The 19760-nt window shown below is 41.1% G+C and overlaps 1 protein-coding gene across 1 annotated transcript in view; it reads right to left on the bottom strand.

The window, feature by feature from the left end:
- The window catches only part of LOC310773976 (peripheral plasma membrane protein CASK-like), a 100646-nt gene that overhangs the window by 27450 nt on the left and 53436 nt on the right, over positions 1 to 19760 (bottom strand). The window contains exons 8-11 of the mRNA XM_083634016.1: positions 16599 to 16721; positions 8490 to 8573; positions 6821 to 6920; positions 419 to 540 (exon numbers count right to left, since the gene is read on the bottom strand). Coding sequence (XP_083490142.1) covers positions 419 to 540; positions 6821 to 6920; positions 8490 to 8573; positions 16599 to 16721 — 429 coding nt within the window. The remainder of the gene's footprint in view (positions 1 to 418; positions 541 to 6820; positions 6921 to 8489; positions 8574 to 16598; positions 16722 to 19760) is intronic.

Here is a 19760-nt window from a genome sequence, read left to right as displayed (position 1 = left end):
AGAGGCTTGAATCTGTTAACACTTCTCATCTGTGCTGTGTTACATGTAAAAACAGCGTTCCTGCACATTTTCCATTTCAAAATTCCATACTTTTCCAGACTCAAATTTCCAGAATACTCTGTCAACCATATTTGACATCTGAATACACAAGGGTGTCACTTAGTGTTGAAGAGTGGTGGGGAGTGGGACATGTTCCCATTGTAAATGACACCTATGGCCACACCACAATTTGAGAGAATTTTGAGAATACTAAAATCAAATTCCATACTTCCGTAGGAACCCTGTAAAAAATAAAAAAGAACTTCCACTTCTATTCTTGCACAAAAAAAATTCAAGATTGGCCCGTGGGAACCGTGGTGTGTGTGTGTGTGTATGTGTGTGTGTGTGTGTGTGTGTGTGTGTGGCGAGGTCTGCTCACGTCCAGCAGGGTGTGGAGGTGCTGGTCCTGGAAGACGCTGTGGAGGAAGTCCATGTCCTTCTCACTGCAGTCCGTCAGCGCATGGATCTCCTCTAGACTGTCCAAAACCTGGGATACTGCCCCTGTATGTGCACACACACACACACACACACACACACACACACACACACACACACACACACACACACACACACGTACATTATACGCTGAAATAGACACTCAAGCACAAGCATACACAGGTAACACACTCAAAAGTACACCAAGCAGTCCCATTCACCACAAAATGCAGAACATTAAACAAGACACACTTATCAACACACCAAGGTTATTATAGTTAAGTAAATAAAACGAAACTAAACCCTAAAGCTAGGTGTGCGTGGAGGGATTAACTGAAATAAAAATAATAAAAATAAAAGACACTAAAAGTAAAACTAACTGAAACAATTTGTGTACTTGCCAAACTAAAATTAAATAAAAATATACAGAAAATGTCTTTACTTTAGTCTTTTGTGAATTTAGTCAAATGTGTCAACACAGCCAGCATGAGGAGGCATTGGTGCATATGTGTATTGAGACTGGATGTCTAGTACTGTACATGACTGAGTCAACTGCCTTCACAAAGTGTTTTGTATTGTAATACCTATTCTGAACTCCCCCCCCCCCCGATTTTTTATCCCCCATCAGTGCTAGTTAAGTTATTTATCCTGGTTGCTGCTCCACCCTCTGCCCATCTGGGGAGAGCCGAAACTGGCTCCATGCTTCCTCCGAGACATGGGCAGTTAGCCAGCCGCTTCTTTTCACCTGACAGAGGAAGCTTCACCGGTAGGACATAGCACGTGCGAGGTTCACGCTATTCCAACCAGTTCCCCTCCCTCTGAACAGGTGCCCTTAACGACCAGAGGAGGAACCACATTAGCAACCAGGATATTGCATGTTTTGGTGTGGGGTTCCTATATGAAGGAAACCCCCGGGAGGCACCGGGAGAACATGCAAACTCCACACAGAAAGGCCCTTTTGACGACCCCACCCGGGCGGTGGGCACTCGAGGACATGCGGACGGGCATGCATTCCTTCAGCGTTCACAGCGTCCCAGGTGGGAATCGAACCCAGGACCTTCGAGCTGTGAGGCGACAGCGCTTACCACTGCACCACCGTACCCCCCTATTCTGAAGCTTTAAGAAACTATTCTGAACTTCTTAAAGCTTGCCCCTGACAAATACCCCTCATGTTTAAATAAATAAATAAAAACAACAACAGCAACAACATTAATAATAATATAATTATAAAACAAAAGAACTAAAACAAAACAATAAACCGAAACGAGCAAACCCACTCTGGAAAGGAACTGAAACTAAACAGCATTGAATAAATAAATAAATAAATAATGAAAAAGACAAAACTATAACAACTCTGCAAGACTGCAACACACAAACACACACAACAAATGTTACACACGCCCACAAACAGGCAAAAACAGACACATTAAGATGCCAAACATAAAAATCACAAGACAACAGATGTCACGACAGAAAACACAGAAATAAGACAAAAACACATGTACATATACACAGTCAGACCACACACACACACACACACACACGCACACACACACACGCACAGACACACACACCTCTCACACCCATCCACCCCCAAGTACCTGCTGCATCGCCCACACATGCAGCGAGACCAGAGAGACAGCGGTACATGGCATCAATACGACATACAGCAGTAGAAGGCACACTTTACATGGAGTGTGGATGATGGGTTAGTTGAAAAAGCAGTGCACCCAGGAAAAAGAATAAATAGATGGGGGTAGGGCTGGGTCGGTTTGAAAATTTTAAAACCGGTTCGATATTGCCGTCTAAACCGGATCGAACCGGTATACCGATTTTTTTTGTAATTTTTTTTTTTAAGCAGGGCTCCCGAGTGTGGCCCATACCGTAACTGTCTGTAGTGCAACTTCAGTCCACCTGATAGCGATAATACACCTCTAAGCTGGTATTGTCAACCAGCAATGATACTGAATAAAAAGAAGCAGGACACCTGTGTAACAAACACACCCTGTATTTATTTCTCATAACTATTCAGCTGAACTTTTCTTCAAACATCAACATAATAAACAAAATAAGACTTTTGCATACTAGTGCAACTTGAGAAGAAGCTAATACGAACAATAGTGCAATCAGAATGGACTGGCAAAAAAAAAAAAAAAAACTTTTAATTTTTAATTTTTTTTAGGTTTTTTCGGTTCGCACGTGATCAAACCGGTTTGGGCTCGTACACCGAACCGAACCGGTAAAACCGGAAATCGACCCATGCCTAGATGGGGGGGAAAAGCAGTGGAAAAAAATAATAATGTAAATTTGTCAGCTATTTTCAGGACTCCACCTAAAAACAGATATTATAACATGTAAAATGCTATTTTCTTTGTAGCCTTATCAAAGTTCCTAGGCGGAACGCAGAGAAAAGCAGGTCTGACTGACATCTTTTGATGTGCGGTCAGAATAGATTTCCCCTCTCCCTGACGAAAGACACGTTGAAATGATCTCTTTCAAAAGGTAATTTAGAGATGAGAGGTAGTCTCCGTGATACAATCAAACGAGAATCAAAGTGATGAAAAAGTAGCGTCATATGTCATGATGACATGTCAGACGTGTGACCTGGGGTTTTTCCCAGGCCTTTAAAGCCAAACCACATTGTGGTCTCTTTCTCATTTTGTGTTTCATTTTGGGATTACTACATTATGTAACCTTTTGAAGTTCGTGCAGGGTGAAAAGGTTAAACGCCACGTTAAACTTGACTTTTTACCTTCACATATTCTGCTGAGCCCCACAGACTAACTGATACAATGTGGATTTTGGATTAAACAGTTTCTCTCTGAGAGACATGAAAGAAAGATAGTAAAGGAGAAAACGTGCCGTTTACAGTGCGTTCCATTTTGGAGGAAAAACCTTATCGGTGTGCACCATAATGCTCCAATATTATTCAGCTTAACTTTTGAACTGGTGCATGGAAACACTGTATCCTGTTTACAACAAGAAAAGCACATATCCCTCAAAGCACAAACCTGAGTATGATGGGAAATTGGGAAATGCAATTAATTAGCCATGATACTGTTGTTGCCCCCCCCCCAGTCCACGTTAAGTTCTGCTTCCAAGATCATATTCTGAATTTTCTGCTAATTTTTGTACAGAAACATATTTCTGATTTGGATATGAAGATGCATTTAGAATAATAGCACACTGATAAGCATCATCAAACCAAATACAACTTCTCAAGCAGGGGGACAGGAGTGACGAGAAGGGAGGACTAGAGATGCACCGATATGAACATTTTGGCCGATACGATAACCGATATTAACATTGCCGTTATGGCTGATAACCGATATTTACCGATGTCGAAATGATCTGTATAAAAACACATTTCTATGATAATTGTACATACTGGAAAAAAAAAAAACATGTAAACACTGAATTTGAAAAAGTAATGCATTTATTTATTTCCAAAACATTTGGAAAAGCCCATAAATAATAGATTTCCCACATTGCTTCCTCTCAATGTGAACATTTTGGCCAATATCGAGAACCGATATGAACACTGCAACATCGGACCGATGCCGATATGTTAAAAAATGACCAACATCGGGCCGATACGATAGGATTGCCGATATATCGGGCATCCCTAGGGAGGACAGTGGGAGGACAGAGGGGGGGAGCCATTTTGAAAGATTAGAAGCCACGTCATCCGATTCTACGAACAAGTGCTTGGAGGTGATGATGTCATGGTGATATGGCACACAGCAACATGCTATGGGGTGGTGAGGGCATACGTACTTTCAGCGGCTAGCAGTCCTAGAGACAGTGCAGCAGAAGATCAAACAAAGCCACAGAAAGGAGGAGAGGCTGAAATTAGAGGCGGCGGCATACAACGTAGGGCTGTGCGATTTTGCCTAAAACTAAAATTGACGATTTTTTCTCTCAAAACTCGATTTTCGATTTCGATTTCGATTTATTATACTATTATACTTCTCTAAACATTTGTTGCCCTGCAGAGCTCTTTTCCCCCCTTTTTTCCATAATTGACAATTTACGCTTTTACTCTGAAGGTAGAACAACTCAACTTCCTGTTTTAGCTTGCCGCTGCTATGCTTAACTTCCTGGCTGTTGCTTGCTAACTTGACACTGGTGGATTTGCGTGTTCCTCCGTGAGATAATTATATTAGTGTCTAAGCGACCACCCGTGCTCGGAGTTATATCTGTACTAGAATAACACAAAGTCACAACAGGAATGCGTGGAACTGCGATAGCAGTTAGGGGGAAATTCAGACACACAGGGACAGGTGAGTCAGCTGAGGCAGCCATGAATACAGCCAATCTATCAGTACTCGGTGGCCTCACGTGTTGTTTTGTTATTATGTGAACTGGCAACGTTTCATCGTCCGGTGATAATGTCTGTGTTCGTGTGCGCGCGTGAGTGTGTTGTGGCAATCGTTATCTTGTAGGCTACAGCCTGCAGTGCAACAAGCTGCTTTTTGGTCGGAGGTGTTGAAATAAGTCCATTGTGCTGCTGTTTTTAGTAGCCAGTATCACAGCCGAGAAACTTTACACAAGTAGCAGCATGCGTACATGAGAGAGAGCCGCCCCGCGTAACGTACTTACCCTAGTTAAAGTGAAAATTAAATTTAAATTAAAAAAAAAAAATTAATTAAAAAAAAAAAAAAAAAAAAAAAAAAACGATTTTACGATTTTCATTTTTTTAACATCGTCCTAACTAATTAATTCGATTACGATTCAAAATCGATTAATCGCACAGCCCTAATACAACGACTACACGGGTCAACTGAAAGTAACACAGAAGCAACATAAAAACACAGGTCAACTGAACGTAACACAGAAGCAACATAAAAACACAGATCAACTGAACGTAACACAGAAGAAGCAACATCAAAACTCTAGGAGGGAGATGATGAACAGAAAAAGCAACAGAGGAAGAAAGTAAGCAGAAGCAGCAGCTGTATATCGGTAAGGAAGTCTTGCTGTAAGCGTCTACCACAGCTGAAACAGTCACAAGTCACCAATGAGTTACGTGTCATCAGTCACACATGACTGCCATAGAGAGAGCCAAAGTGAACGTCACTTCCCGCTTCAGCGGTGGAGTGAAAATAGCTAACCGGACATAGGAGGGGAAATCAGTGTGTCTGCATACTAGAGCTAAAACCATTCATCCATTACTTGTCAACTACTGGATTAAATGAACTATTTTGATCATCGATTAATTGATTTGACACATTTTTGAGAGAGGGAAAAAAGTCAAAATTGTCTTATTTCAGCTTGTTAAATGTGAATATGTTCTGGTTTCTTTACTCCTCTATGTCAGTAAATGGAATGGCTATGGGTTGTGGACAAAACAAGACATTTGAGGACGTTATCTTTGGCTTTAGGAAACACTAATCGATATTTTTCACCATTTTCTGATGTTTTATAGACCAAACCACTAATCGATTAATCAAGAAAATAATCCACAGATTAATTGACAGTGAAAATAATTGTTAGTTGCAGCTCTACTGCATACAGGAACAATGTATTAAATTGAGCAAATAAACGCCCATTCATTGAATTCCTTCATTAGGTAATGATGTAATAAGCTGCTCATTTTCAGTTGTATATGCATGAAGAAATGTGTACTGTATGTGCCGAATGCCGATGCATATCATCAGCTAGTACAGCTTGCAGCGGTATTAGCATGGGAAGTGAAAGTCCATGGCCCGAGACAGGGAAGTGTGCTTATTGGGAAACTTCCGTTTCCTTTTTGACCAATCAGGCGGGGTTATACACAGACAGCTGATCCCGTCAAGACAGAATTAGAATAGACGCCAGACGAGAAATGCAACACTGCAGTTTTTAAAGGTTCACTTGAGGTCTTATAAGCCTCTTTGGGTAGCTTATCTCCTCTGCACAAACTAGTAATTGCACATCTTGTTGTCTCCCCTTAGTTACTTGCTTAGCTTCACTAAATTCTTGGATGCCTATTTTAAAAAGAAAATCTTCAAAACTACTCTCTGAACCATCTCTTTAATCACATTACGCACATTAACTATTCTATGTGATTTGATCATGTTTGATAGCTAATGTAATAAAATAATATAAAATAAATAAATAATACAAAAAAAAAAAAAGATCACTCCCACTCACTGAGCCTCCCCTGAAACTGTTTGGAGCCCCCTCCCGGGGAGCCCCGCCTCCCACTTTGAAAACCTCTGACCTAAACTAAAGCTTGGAAATGAAACATGGCTTCCCAGGCTAAATGTGTGGATCTGTGGTGGTGATCTCAAAATCACAAGGCCGTCCAGTGAACACGAGGATAGACTCCTGGATCTCCAGCTTGTCTGCAGTGGCGTTTTACCTGAGGAGGTGGGGTCATCGGAGAAGTCGGGCAGCTCCTCGGGGGGGTCGCCGTAGTACGAGTTAAACTTGTGGCTGGAAACGGCAGCCAACACTGCACCCTAAGATACAAAGCAGGAATTGCACAACTATTACACCAATAGTTTCAACAGTGTTGTGGGTGGAGGTGTGTGTGCCTGTTGTTCAGAATGCCAAGTGTGAGAATATAAAGGTACAAATAGCCTGTGGCATGCTTATGCATAGATTTGCGTTGGTAAATGAAATGACTCTGTCGGCCATGACAGTGCGGAGGAGGAGGTGCCGCTTTCTTTCTCTCACCTTGAATTCTAATTCAACTGGATATGTGGAAGACATTTCCTGACTGCGACTTTACTGTTTACGCGCCCACATGTCTCTTTCTATTGATGTGGAACCTCACTTGCATTTCTACATTCCTTAGAGTTTGTTTTATGCTTTGGGGAGTACCAGACGGGTGGGGCTTTGCCACACCAGGAGAATCCAGAACGTTAAAGGACCACGTTGCTGCTTTCCAACCATTATCTCTATCTATCCGACATCGGGATCGGGATCTAGTGTGAAAAACAACGGCAGGTTTTCTTAAAGTTCTCTCTGTCTCTGGGGTGCAGCTTCAGGATCTGCTGCTCGTCCGTGAACCAGTGACATCATTGGCTCATTTACCGTTGGACTGAGAGTAGGGATGTCAACGGTTAATCGATTAACCGTCGCTAACGTCGTTGTTCGGTTATTGCTGTCGGTCTATCAGTTAATATTAAAAAAAAAAAAAAAAAAAAAAAATTTTGACACGTTTTTTGAGTTTCCTTGCAGATTTTGCACAGTGTTTTGCATCATGCAACTATTTTGTTCAAATTTTGTTCAATTGTTGGCAGCAAATCGAAATAGGCTATATTTTGTTTAAGTTTTTATGCTGCAAAAGACAGTAGGCCTAATGTGAAAAAATCAAAAGAAATAACAGATTGTTGTTGTTGTAATGTTTACATAAACAGGAAATAAAGCTCTCAAAAATATATTTCCTTGTCATCCATATAAGAGCCAGAATGATTTTGGAATGATTACCTGATCAAAATGTGGCAATAAACTTATAAATTTCAGCAAAGCCAACAAAAAATAAAGGCATAATTCTAACACAAAAAGCATTAACATTTCAGCATCTAAATAGACACGCCTTGTTTGGGCATGAGCTCATTGAGTAAATAGACAAAAAAAAAAAAATTTTTTTTTTTTTTTTTTTTTTTTTATATTAAAAAATTATGAATTAACCGATAGGTTAATCGATTATTAGCGTCGGTTAATCGAAAGTGAAATTAACCGAAAATTGACATCCCTAACTGAGAGCCTTAACGAGCTAGCAAGAGTTTCCGCTGGCAGATGAAGGGGGAGCTCTCGGTGCAGGCAACATAGAGTGAAGGTAAACATTGTTCGTTTGCGTATACTGACATTGTGATGATACAGTAAAGTAAGATTAATTGATTCGCATATATTTTTCCTGTGATTGTTGTTTAAACCTTCTGACAGTCATTGTGTCGTTCTGAGAGGCAAACTGCACCCATCTAGTATGGAAGTACACTCAAACAAACCAGATATGTCTTTGCAAACACTGTATGAGCCACCGTGATGGGGACATCACGCAATCACACTGATGAGGCTGCTACCTTCAGCTTCCTCCTGGCGTTGAACTTCCTCAGCTGCTCCACCGTTTCTGGCAGGTGGATCTTGTAGGCATACCTGTCCCTCTCCTGGAGACACACAACACACACACACACAGACACACACGGGCATGCGCGCGCACACACAAAAACACAAATGTAAATATCTGCATGAACACAATTTGCATAACATAGGCAACATAGGCATAAACACCCAGAATAGGGTTGGGCAATCTTTTATATTTTCAGATCGTCCAATCGTGATTACTCAAGATCATCCCCCTAATCTATTTGATTGGCCGTCATTTTAATGTTGTTGTTTTTATGATAATGAGATCTATTCTTATTTAATGTCATTAAAATTTTTAACAAAACAAACAATCATAATATTATTGAATAGAGCCTACAAAAGGACAACGTAGATTGTGCATTTATAAGAGAAAAGATTAACAGAGACATCGACCATGTGTTCTGAAGCCGCCTCTTGCTGAAACTCGGCATTACTTTTTTTCTGCGGTCTACTTTTTTCATTTGAGATGATTTAACAGCGGCTGTAAGGTAATGCAACGTCAAGTTGGAACAAGATGCCATCAGATTTATTCACAGGTGCGTACATGTGAGCCATAAGGATATGGTGTCACCCACTCTCACTTGTGACATCGGAGTGCCTCAAGGCTCTATCCTGGGGCCGCTCCTTTTTAGTTTATATATTAATGATCTGCCTTCAACATGTGTTGGAGCCGACATCCAAATGTACGCAGATGACACAGTAATATATATGCATGGTAAAAACTGTGAAGAAGCTGCTCGTAAGCTCACACAGACCATGGAAGGCGTCACAAAATGGCTTGCAGACTCTTGTCTGCACCTTAACATAAAAAAACGGTCTGTATGTTTTTTACAAAAAGAGCAAATGATGTCTCTCAAACCTCTGTATACGTATCAGGTGAGAAGCTACAAGTGGTTTCTAGTTTTAAATACCTTGGTATAATCCTGGACTCGACTCTCAGCTTCAAAAAACAGGTTAAACAAGTTGTTGCAAGAACAAAATTCAACCTAAACAACTTCAGACATATTCGAAAGTGCCTGACACCAGAAGCAGCAAAGATTTTCTTTCATGCTATGATTTTTCCACATATAACATACTGTCTAACCTCTTGGTCTCTTACCACTGATACAACAATAAAATCTGCACAATCTGTATATAAACAAGCTCTCAAGGTCCTGGACAATAAACCAAAAAGCTACCATCACTGTAATATACTCCCCAAATATGGTCTCCTTTGCTGGGAAAATCTTGTTAACTTTCACAATGGTTGTTTAATGTTCAAAATTCTCAATGGCTTAGCACCTCCTCCATTTACCAAATTTATCTGTCAGAAAAATCCTGGGAATAGGCTAACAAGATCAAGCCTACGAGGCGACATAATTGTCCCAAGGAGGAAAACATCTTTCGGCCAGGCAACCTTCACAGTAAGAGCTTCCCAATCTTGGAACACCATACCTTTAAATATACGTAATAGTAGCTCTTATTGCTCTTTCGCACGTAATTTTAAAATGTGGTTGAAGAACAACCAGACCTGCCAGCATACCTAGGCACACGCTTGTCCTGTCTACCGCCATCTGCTGGCCTGTCTCTCTCACTGAACTGTTGTTGTGGTTGTTGTTGTTGTTGTTGTTGTTTTGAAATCCCTGTGTATGTCCCTGTTTGTCTTTGTTTGATCATAGCATGCTTATGGTTTTATCAGAATGTTGGCATGCTTACTTAATACAAATGACGGCCACAGAGAGAACCAGGGCCAGAGTCAAGAACATGGCAGATATAACACAACCACTTCCGTTTCTAGCCTTAAGAATAAAAGCATGCAGTGCTCTGTACTGCGTAGCTGTTTACAAAATAAACTTATATCACTCATAGTCTGAGGAACCTCCATAAAATAGTCTACACTTGTATCAAAATACTCCTTGTGATGTTAAAATGACATATGGAGTGAAACTAGTTTGTAAAGCATTACTCAAAAGTAATATTAAGGTTAATGTTGCACTAAGGGTTTTATTTTGAAAGCCCGCTGCAGAAGACCTACTTTTACATTCTGGCTGACTTGACACTCGGTGAGGAGAGGAGTGCTGCTGTAATGCACAACCCCCCCCCCCCCCCCCACTAATGTAGCCTGGGTAAACCCATCCCCCACGTGACCTGCTCTCTCAGTTCCCAGTCACTATTGCTAGTGACTGGGAACTGAGAGAGCAGGTCACGTGGGGGCAGTTGACTCACACACACTGCAACGCACTGTCACTTTGTTGTTCACCATTACTGTACTGTATTGTATTGTGGTTTGTGTTATGTCTACACGTACTGTGTACAGACATGTCTGTATCACGTGTAGCCTACATAGTTATGTAGGTCTACACCCTTTTTCTGTCGGTCTTTGTGACCATGTCCTTGTGTATGTAAGAATTTCATTGTATTATACATTGTATTATACATATGACAATAAACTACTTGAACTTGAACTTGAACTTGAACTTGGCTGGGTTTACCTAGGCTACCACTAATGCTGATTAACTGGGCTCTGTGGGTGGACATGCTCCGCCAGAAACAAGTGCACAGTAGGGTGCAGATTCTAGAGATAATCTTATGATAGTAAATTAATTAGTCACCTTAATATCAGTGGAGGAAAAAACAACCCCCGAACATCTAAATAAGGCCCAAACCTTACACACACACACACACACACACAGACGCACACACACACGCGCACACACACACGCGCGCGCACACACACACACACACACACACACACACACACACACACACACACACACACACACACACACACACACCTGCAGTAACTTATAGATGTGCTTGCACCGCTGTGGTTTTAGTGCAGAAGGAAGTGGTATTTGTTAATAACAATAATTGCCTTGAGTCAGCATGAGCAACAAAGTAGGGCAGTGGGACTTAAAGTGACTTTCAACCTGTGATGCTACCAAGGTTCACCCCGGCAACACATTTGTAAATGTCGTGCAAAGGCAAAGCTTCATATAATCACAAAAGTCACTCAAATCTAAGGTGAGAAATAAAAGGGTCTGCTATTTTATATAAAAATAAATACATATAAAATCAAATATTGACCAGTCAAGTTTGCCAACTTCCCATATGATGTATTTTTAAACACATTTAGGCCCAATCCCAATTCTTTTCTTAACCCTCAATCTTAACCCTCAAGCTCAACCCTCAATCTTAGTAGCCCTCAAAACTAAGTGTTAAGGGCTATCTTGTGACTTTAAAATGGGACAGCCCTTAAAGGCAGATACGTCTTCAGACTGTGGGGGGCAGCAATATGCCAAAGCTCCGGATCCAGTCTGTCAATTCAAAACAAGAGGAAAAAAGCATCCCTACAAATATTTCCTTGATAATATAGATGTAGAAATTACGATAACCATTGTATTATCTTAGTTTAAATGTCATTTTATGGATTTCCGTTTTGGAGCCTAACACATTTGTTGTTGCTAACTATCGATAGTCAGTAGCCGTGCTGGTGCGGTCAAGCCATATTATTATTATTATATTATATTATATTATATTATATTATATTATAACATTGCTAACGTTGCAACGTAGCCGAGTTAACACGGTCATCAGTTAAACCGAAACATGTTATCGGCACTGCTGGATGTTGTAACTACTGACTGTGTTCATGTGATAATAGTTTGCAGTTATCTCCCATGCTTTTTATCTAACGATCTATCATTAGATAAACACTGCAGTCAAGCCAGCCCTCACGTCGGAAAGCACGGTCATTCTAGCCCCCACTTGTTTTGTGGTGCGTAGCAATACACGTAGGCTGTATCTTGATAAAAACAACTCAACAACGACATTACCACTGAGAATTATGGCATTTCGTAACAACGTTAACAATGTTATAATAATATAATAATAATAATATGGCTTGACCACACCAGCACGGCTACTGACTATCGATAGTTAGCAACAACAATTGTTGTTAGGATTCCAAAACGGAAATCCATAAAATGACATTAAACTAAGCTAATACAATGGTTATCGTAATTTTTACATCGCTATTAACAAGGAAATACTTAACTTTGTAGGGCTGCATTTTTCCTCCTTCGCCGCCATCTTCCATCTGAATGGATCTAGCTGATGACACGCAAGGGATTCTGGGATCGCACTCACTGCCAAGGGTGGTCCTGGAAAATCTCAAAACTGAGGGCTGTTCAGCCCTCAAACTCGACCCTTAACTTAACACACTGAGAATCGGGACAGCACTAGCACTTCGCGGGAGTGCGCATTTTTGAGACTGAGGGTTAAGATTGAGGGTTAAGATAGGAATTGGGATTGGGCCTTACTGTATTACTAATTACTATTGTCTATGTCAGTGGTTCTCAAAATGTTTTGGCTTCAGTACCCCCCTTTCCCTGATTGCTGAGTCAAAGTACCCCCTTTACCCGACTACTACATTTTGCTTAGAAAACGCCATGAGAAAGAGATAACATATGATGCACAGTGCACTGAATGATGCACAGTGCACTATATGATGCACAGTGCACTGAATGATGCACAGTGCACTATATGATGCACAGTGCACTGAATGATGCACAGTGCACTATATGATGCACAGTGCACTATATGATGCACAGTGCACTGAATGATGCACAGTGCACTATATGATGCACAGTGCACTATATGATGCACAGTGCACTATATGATGCACAGTGCACTGAATGATGCACAGTGCACTGAATGATGCACACTGCACTATATGATGCACAGTGCACTGAATGATGCACAGTGCACTGAATGATGCACAGTGCACTATATGATGCACAGTGCACTGAATGATGCACAGTGCACTATATGATGCACAGTGCACTGAATGATGCACAGTGCACTATATGATGCACAGTGCACTATATGATGCACAGTGCACTATATGATGCACAGTGCACTGAATGATGCACAGTGCACTGAATAATGCACAGTGCACTATGATGCACAGTGCACTATATGATGCACAGTGCACTATATGATGCACAGTGCACTGAATGATGCACAGTGCACTATATGATGCACAGTGCACTATATGATGCACAGTGCACTATATGATGCACAGTGCACTATATGATGCACAGTGCACTATATGATGCACAGTGCACTATATGATGCACAGTGCACTGAATGATGCACAGTGCACTATATGATGCACAGTGCACTGAATGATGCACAGTGCACTATATGATGCACAGTGCACTATATGATGCACAGTGCACTATATGATGCACAGTGCACTATATGATGCACAGTGCACTGAATGATGCACAGTGCACTATATGATGCACAGTGCACTATATGATGCACAGTGCACTGAATGATGCACAGTGCACTGAATGATGCACAGTGCACTGAATGATGCACACTGCACTATATGATGCACAGTGCACTATATGATGCACAGTGCACTGAATGATGCACAGTGCACTGAATGATGCACAGTGCACTATATGATGCACAGTGCACTGAATGATGCACAGTGCACTGAATGATGCACAGTGCACTATATGATGCACAGTGCACTGAATGATGCACAGTGCACTGAATGATGCACAGTGCACTGAATGATGCACAGTGCACTATATGATGCACAGTGCACTATATGATGCACAGTGCACTGAATGATGCACAGTGCACTATATGATGCACAGTGCACTGAATGATGCACAGTGCACTGAATGATGCACAGTGCACTATATGATGCACAGTGCACTATATGATGCACAGTGCACTATATGATGCACAGTGCACTATATGATGCACAGTGCACTGAATGATGCACAGTGCACTGAATGATGCACAGTGCACTGAATGATGCACAGTGCACTATATGATGCACAGTGCACTATATGATGCACAGTGCACTATATGATGCACAGTGCACTGAATGATGCACAGTGCACTGAATGATGCACAGTGCACTATATGATGCACAGTGCACTGAATGAATAACTCCCCTTTTGAAGAAAATAACATTACAATATAAGAAATTGAGTGAAAGAGTTGCAATTAGTGCCTCCTGAGCAGTGTTGGGAGGGTTACTTTTCAAATGTATTCCACTACAGAATACTGAATACATGCCCTGAAATGTCATTTGTAACCTATTCCATTACAATACTCAAGTTAAGTAACCTATTCAGAATACTTTGCATTACTTTTGGAATACTTCAAAATAGTCTTTCTGAGCTCATTTGTCTGGTCACACTGAATGTAGTTAACACTTGCTTAGTTAGGAATGACCTTGTTACTATCTTCAGAGGAAAGCTACCACTATGGTAACACGTGTGAATTTAGCTTGAAGTTTGATATTCATCAGCGAGCTTATTTAAGAGAGAGAGGAAGACTCAATCTTGACTAAGTCAAAACCAACACCTGTTACTTAGTGCAGTAACCTCACCAGGCTGCTTATAGACACTCGTAAAAGTGCAATATGTTTTTTTTATTATTATTATTTCACATTTGTTTCACCAGGCAAGTCATTAAGAACAAATTAATATTTACAACGGCGGCCTGGAAAGCAACAAGAACCACTTGAGGGAAGGGGAAGTGGGCAGTTTCCCAGCCTTTTCAATGGATTCATGTCAAACCATCTTTAATTTGTCTATAATATTCCTCACCAACATTCACAGTTAGTAGTTTGGAGTTTTATATTCACTAGCTAGTGACTAGCTGGTGTAGCTCTTAACGTCAATAGTTCTGTGATAGCATCTTCGTTCTCAGATTGGGCATTTTCCTGCAGATGAAGATGAGCCAATCTGTCACAATCTTAATCAAGTTAAAAGAAACTACAGTTATGATGTAGCCGCCTCACCAAATGTCACACTAACTTCTCCAGAAGAGACCTTTTCTTGTCTTAACATCCCCTCTTACTGGCCTCTGTGTAGTAGGCCTACTGTACATAAGGCTTTGCACACAGGTGAGGAGATTGTTTATAGTATATAATAAATATCATCATATTGTATATCTCGGCCTTACCAGCGATCTGAAAAGAGGTAAGCTTGCCAAAACTTGTGTCCTATCTTTGAAAATGTATTGTGTAATTAATCGTTGTAGAGTTTTCATGTGAATTACAGGCACTAAAATGGGTTGCATCTTATTTCTCAGAAAGGCAGTTCTGAGCTGGGTAATTCTATATCCTTCCAAGAATTTATGAAATGTTGGGCAGTGGTGGCCCAACGGTTAGAGAAGCGAGCTTGTGACCGGAAGGTCGTCGGTTCAATCCCCGGGACCGGCAGGATAAATCTGGGTGGGGAAAGTGAAAAGGCAGCGCTTGCCCCTCCCTCATTACCACCACTGAGGTGCCCTTGAGCAAGGCCTTAACCCCAACTGCTCCAGTGGAGCTGATCAGTGGCCAGCAGATCAGACTGTGGTTGTACTGGTCAGCTTCCAGGTATGAATGTGTGTGTGAATGTGAACAGGGCACTCCTGAAAAAGAGAGCATTGCTCTCAGTGAGACTCCCCCTGTATAAATAAAGGTAAAAAAAAAGTATGCAAACACAAATATGTTATGATCTGTCCTGCAACTGATACTGTTTAAAGACTAATTTAATGCATCTGACCAGAGTACAGCAGCAGGGTTGTCGGGAGGCAGGTAGACTGCGCGCGCACAACTTGCATGCTTCATATGAATTTGATAGCAAATAAAACAAAACAAACAAATAAAATATTTTTAAAGAAAGTAACTGTATTCAGAATACCACCTATTTAAACTGGAACTGTAACAGAATACAGTTGCGCATATTTTGTATTTTAAAGACTGTATTCTGAATGTATGTATTCTGTCACTTCATAGTGCAACAGTTTTATGACAAACTGCAACTTTCTGGACTTGCAAAGTTATCTTTTAAATGGACAAACATCATAGGTGTACCTCATGGCACAATTCAAATGGAATAAAAAAAAAAGTCTCTCCGCGTTGGCCTCATTTTTCAGAACCGAAGGTTGGGGCTTGACCAGTACTAGTAGTAGTACAGTGTGTGTGTGTGTGTGTGTGTGTGTGTGTGTGTGTGTGTGCGCGTGCGTGCGTGCGCGTGTGGTCTTGCCTTAAGCCAGGGGTGGTTGAGGGCCTCATAGACGGTGATTCTCTCAGCGGGATCCAGCATCAACATGCGTCTCACCAGGTCCTTGGCGCTCTCCGAGATGTGGGCCCACTGGCGGGGGTTCATCTAGACACAAACACACACAGGCGCACACACACACACACACACACAGACACACACACACAGGCAGGCAGGCAGACGCACACACACAGGCGCAGAAGGACAAACACAGACGCTCTCAGATGGATGTAGGGAATCAACAACCGCCACCACTGCGGTTGCCGTTGCCATGGTCACCAGGTTGGAACTAATCAAGGTTGTAGGTGAAAATGAAATGGACTTTTCTGTGTGTGCGCGCTGTATCTGCTTTTCCTGTCTACATTAGGTGGAAATGTGACAGAACAGGTAAGTTGACTGTTCAAGAAATGTAAGAAATCTCCTGTAGTGGAGTTGGCACATTGTGCCTATATTCTTTTGGCCCACTGGCAGATGGAGTGGAACATGCTATATTTTTATATTTGAGCAGCATTTGTTTCCTCTCAAACAAAACTAAGTTTGGCCCTACTTAGTTTTTGCTTTGGGCTGATAGCGATTTTTCATCTTAAAGCCTTTATCGGTCGACACTGATGGCGGGCCAATATCATCATGCATCACTAGAAGATACAGGTGTTGAGCTTGTTTGTTCCTGTGATATGCAATTTAATGTCTGTTGCTGTTTTGTTTTTGTGTCTTGTTTTGTTGAGATTGTTGATTTTTGTACTAGTTTGTTGTTGTGGGAAATGTAAATAAAATCATATAAAAAAATAGAAATGTAAGAAATGTCAAGATGGACTTTTTTTAAGGTCTGTAGCATTCAACCAGTAGAATGGGGCTGAATGGGATAGGCATTTATTTCCCATCAACTGCTGTATGCCCTGCTTTTGCAAAGCAGAAGTGGTGTCCTACATGAATGCCAGACAAACCGCCAGCCAAAATAAGCCTAATTAAGAGCTTACTACTTTCAAAATGATGATCCAGCACCAACGAGAAAGTTCACACTTTTGGTTGAAAACAAAACTCCGGTCCCTTTGCAGATTATTTAAAGATGTCTTGAAGCTCTGGACCTTTCTGCTGATTCTACCTGCTCGTGCATCGCATCTGAATGAATGTTTCATTTTTTAAATGAGAGGATTTAACGACCCTGAACAGAGGGAACAGTGGAAATGGGTCAAAAGAGGCATTCCTTAATTAGGGCCGTATCAAATCAAAGCCAGGTTGGAGAAAGCGATTTTGCGCAATAACCTGCGCAAATGAAAAAGGACCAATTGCAAGACGTTATGACTTTCATGAAGATTTATGACAAGCTTTCAAAACGGTACACCTATCACATAACCTGAGACTGCAGGCGGTGATGTGAGACAGAGTGTGTGTTCTTGGCCAGGTGAGTGTGTTTGCTTCAGTTCTCTGCGGCATCGTAGTGCATTCCTTGTGCTTGAAGCGCATTGCAGCATCGCAAAAAAGGGAAACTCAACAGACTATGGAAAAGCAGGTCTTCTAACAGGCGTCGCCGTGCTCGCTACGCTGCTAGTGATGGATGTATGTGTACACTAGGGTTGGGTTGGGTGGTAATAAGGTAATACCTTATACCGGGGTATTTGAAAATAGCAGTTTTATTACCGTCATAAAAAAAATTATTCTACTGTGCAATGTGTGCATAATAAACACCAGTGTTTGTCCGGCACCACTGTCTGTGTGGTTGAAGATGCTATGAAAGTGACGACAGAACTTTTTAGAAACAATGTGTACTAATTTGTCAAATAAATAACCTGTCCACAAAAGACTAACTATTTAGGGTGCTTCAGGGCTCCAGACTAACTTTTTACAGTGGGTGCACCGGTGCGCCTTACTTTTTAATTTAGGTGCACCAGCACATAATTTAGGTGCACCCACATTGTTTACCACGCCTTTTGGCACCGCAATAATACATTTTAAGCGTTACCTTCTTTGTCATTTTGTATATATTGGTCATTTCTAGGGCTGTTCTCTAAAAGAATAGTCGAATCATCAATCGGAAGACCCGTGAGTCGATGGAGATTCCTCAAGTCGAGCAGACGTTTTTTGCCCTATCTAAATTCCAATCTTAATTTAATTTGTTAATGTATTCTTGTTTAGATTTAGGCCTATTAGTTTTTGAGAAATAGGCTAAAGGACTGTTTCAGTTCTTTATTCGTGAAGGGTACATGTTGTTTTATTAATGTTTAAAAGGTGAAATAAAGAAATGGGCTATAAGAGCTTAATTTAAAAAAGAAATATGCGTGTCCTGCCTGTCTCAATATTCAGACAAATCCATTATCCAACAGTATGACGTCGGCGATTCAAATCTTGCACGATCATATACAGTCTCTTATTGATTTTTAAATCCTCAAAAATATGTCCCATCACTCTGTTGCATTGACTGTTAAGTGGTCAAAATAATCACTGAATATATTATTTTTTAATTTTATTTTTATAGGATAGTTGAATATTCGTATTGGACAGTTGAATCCGATTAGACTGGCAGAATCCTGAGTCGAGGACAGCCCTAGTAATTTCTTAGTGATACGCTCAAAGATTTTCATGTAAATAAATGTCTGTTAACACGTTAACTGCCAGCGACGTATGCATACGTCAAAAAAAATCCAGCGCTTGACTGCCAGCGACGTATGGATACGTCAAAAAAAACGTTTTTTTTTTTTTGACGGTGGGGCGTTGATCAATCCCTTTTACGTCTCCTGTACAATTATTGGAGGTATTGAATGTGTATAATCTATTTTACCGACCCACTAAGTGTTGACAGTGCTCCCCCAGACGAGCGAAATCAAAGAAAAAGGGAGCAAAGCCATTCAAGGAAATGGCGAGGCGATTTTACAGTATTACATTCTCATGAAAATGGTTGGGGGAAAACGCTCTCGTTTTCGCACTGATTGCTGGCGATGCGGGATTGCAAATTTACATAATACATTACAGGTGGAACACACTTTGAAACACGCAGCATAAATATGACCAGAATCGCAAAAGCTTCTCTCAACCAAAACTCCCAAGAAGCGAGCGAGTCCATTGCCGACTTCCTCAAACAGCAGCCTGCAGACAGGCACAGGAGAGCAGCAAAAGCACTGAGACTGTGACGGCCGCGGCAGCCAAGAAGAG

This window comes from Poromitra crassiceps (assembly GCF_964638095.1).
Source record: "Poromitra crassiceps genome assembly, chromosome: 3".
In the NCBI taxonomy this organism is placed as follows: domain Eukaryota; kingdom Metazoa; phylum Chordata; class Actinopteri; order Beryciformes; family Melamphaidae; genus Poromitra; species Poromitra crassiceps.
Note: the sequence above shows the minus strand (reverse complement) of the source record. Positions and strands in the feature narration are given on the sequence as shown.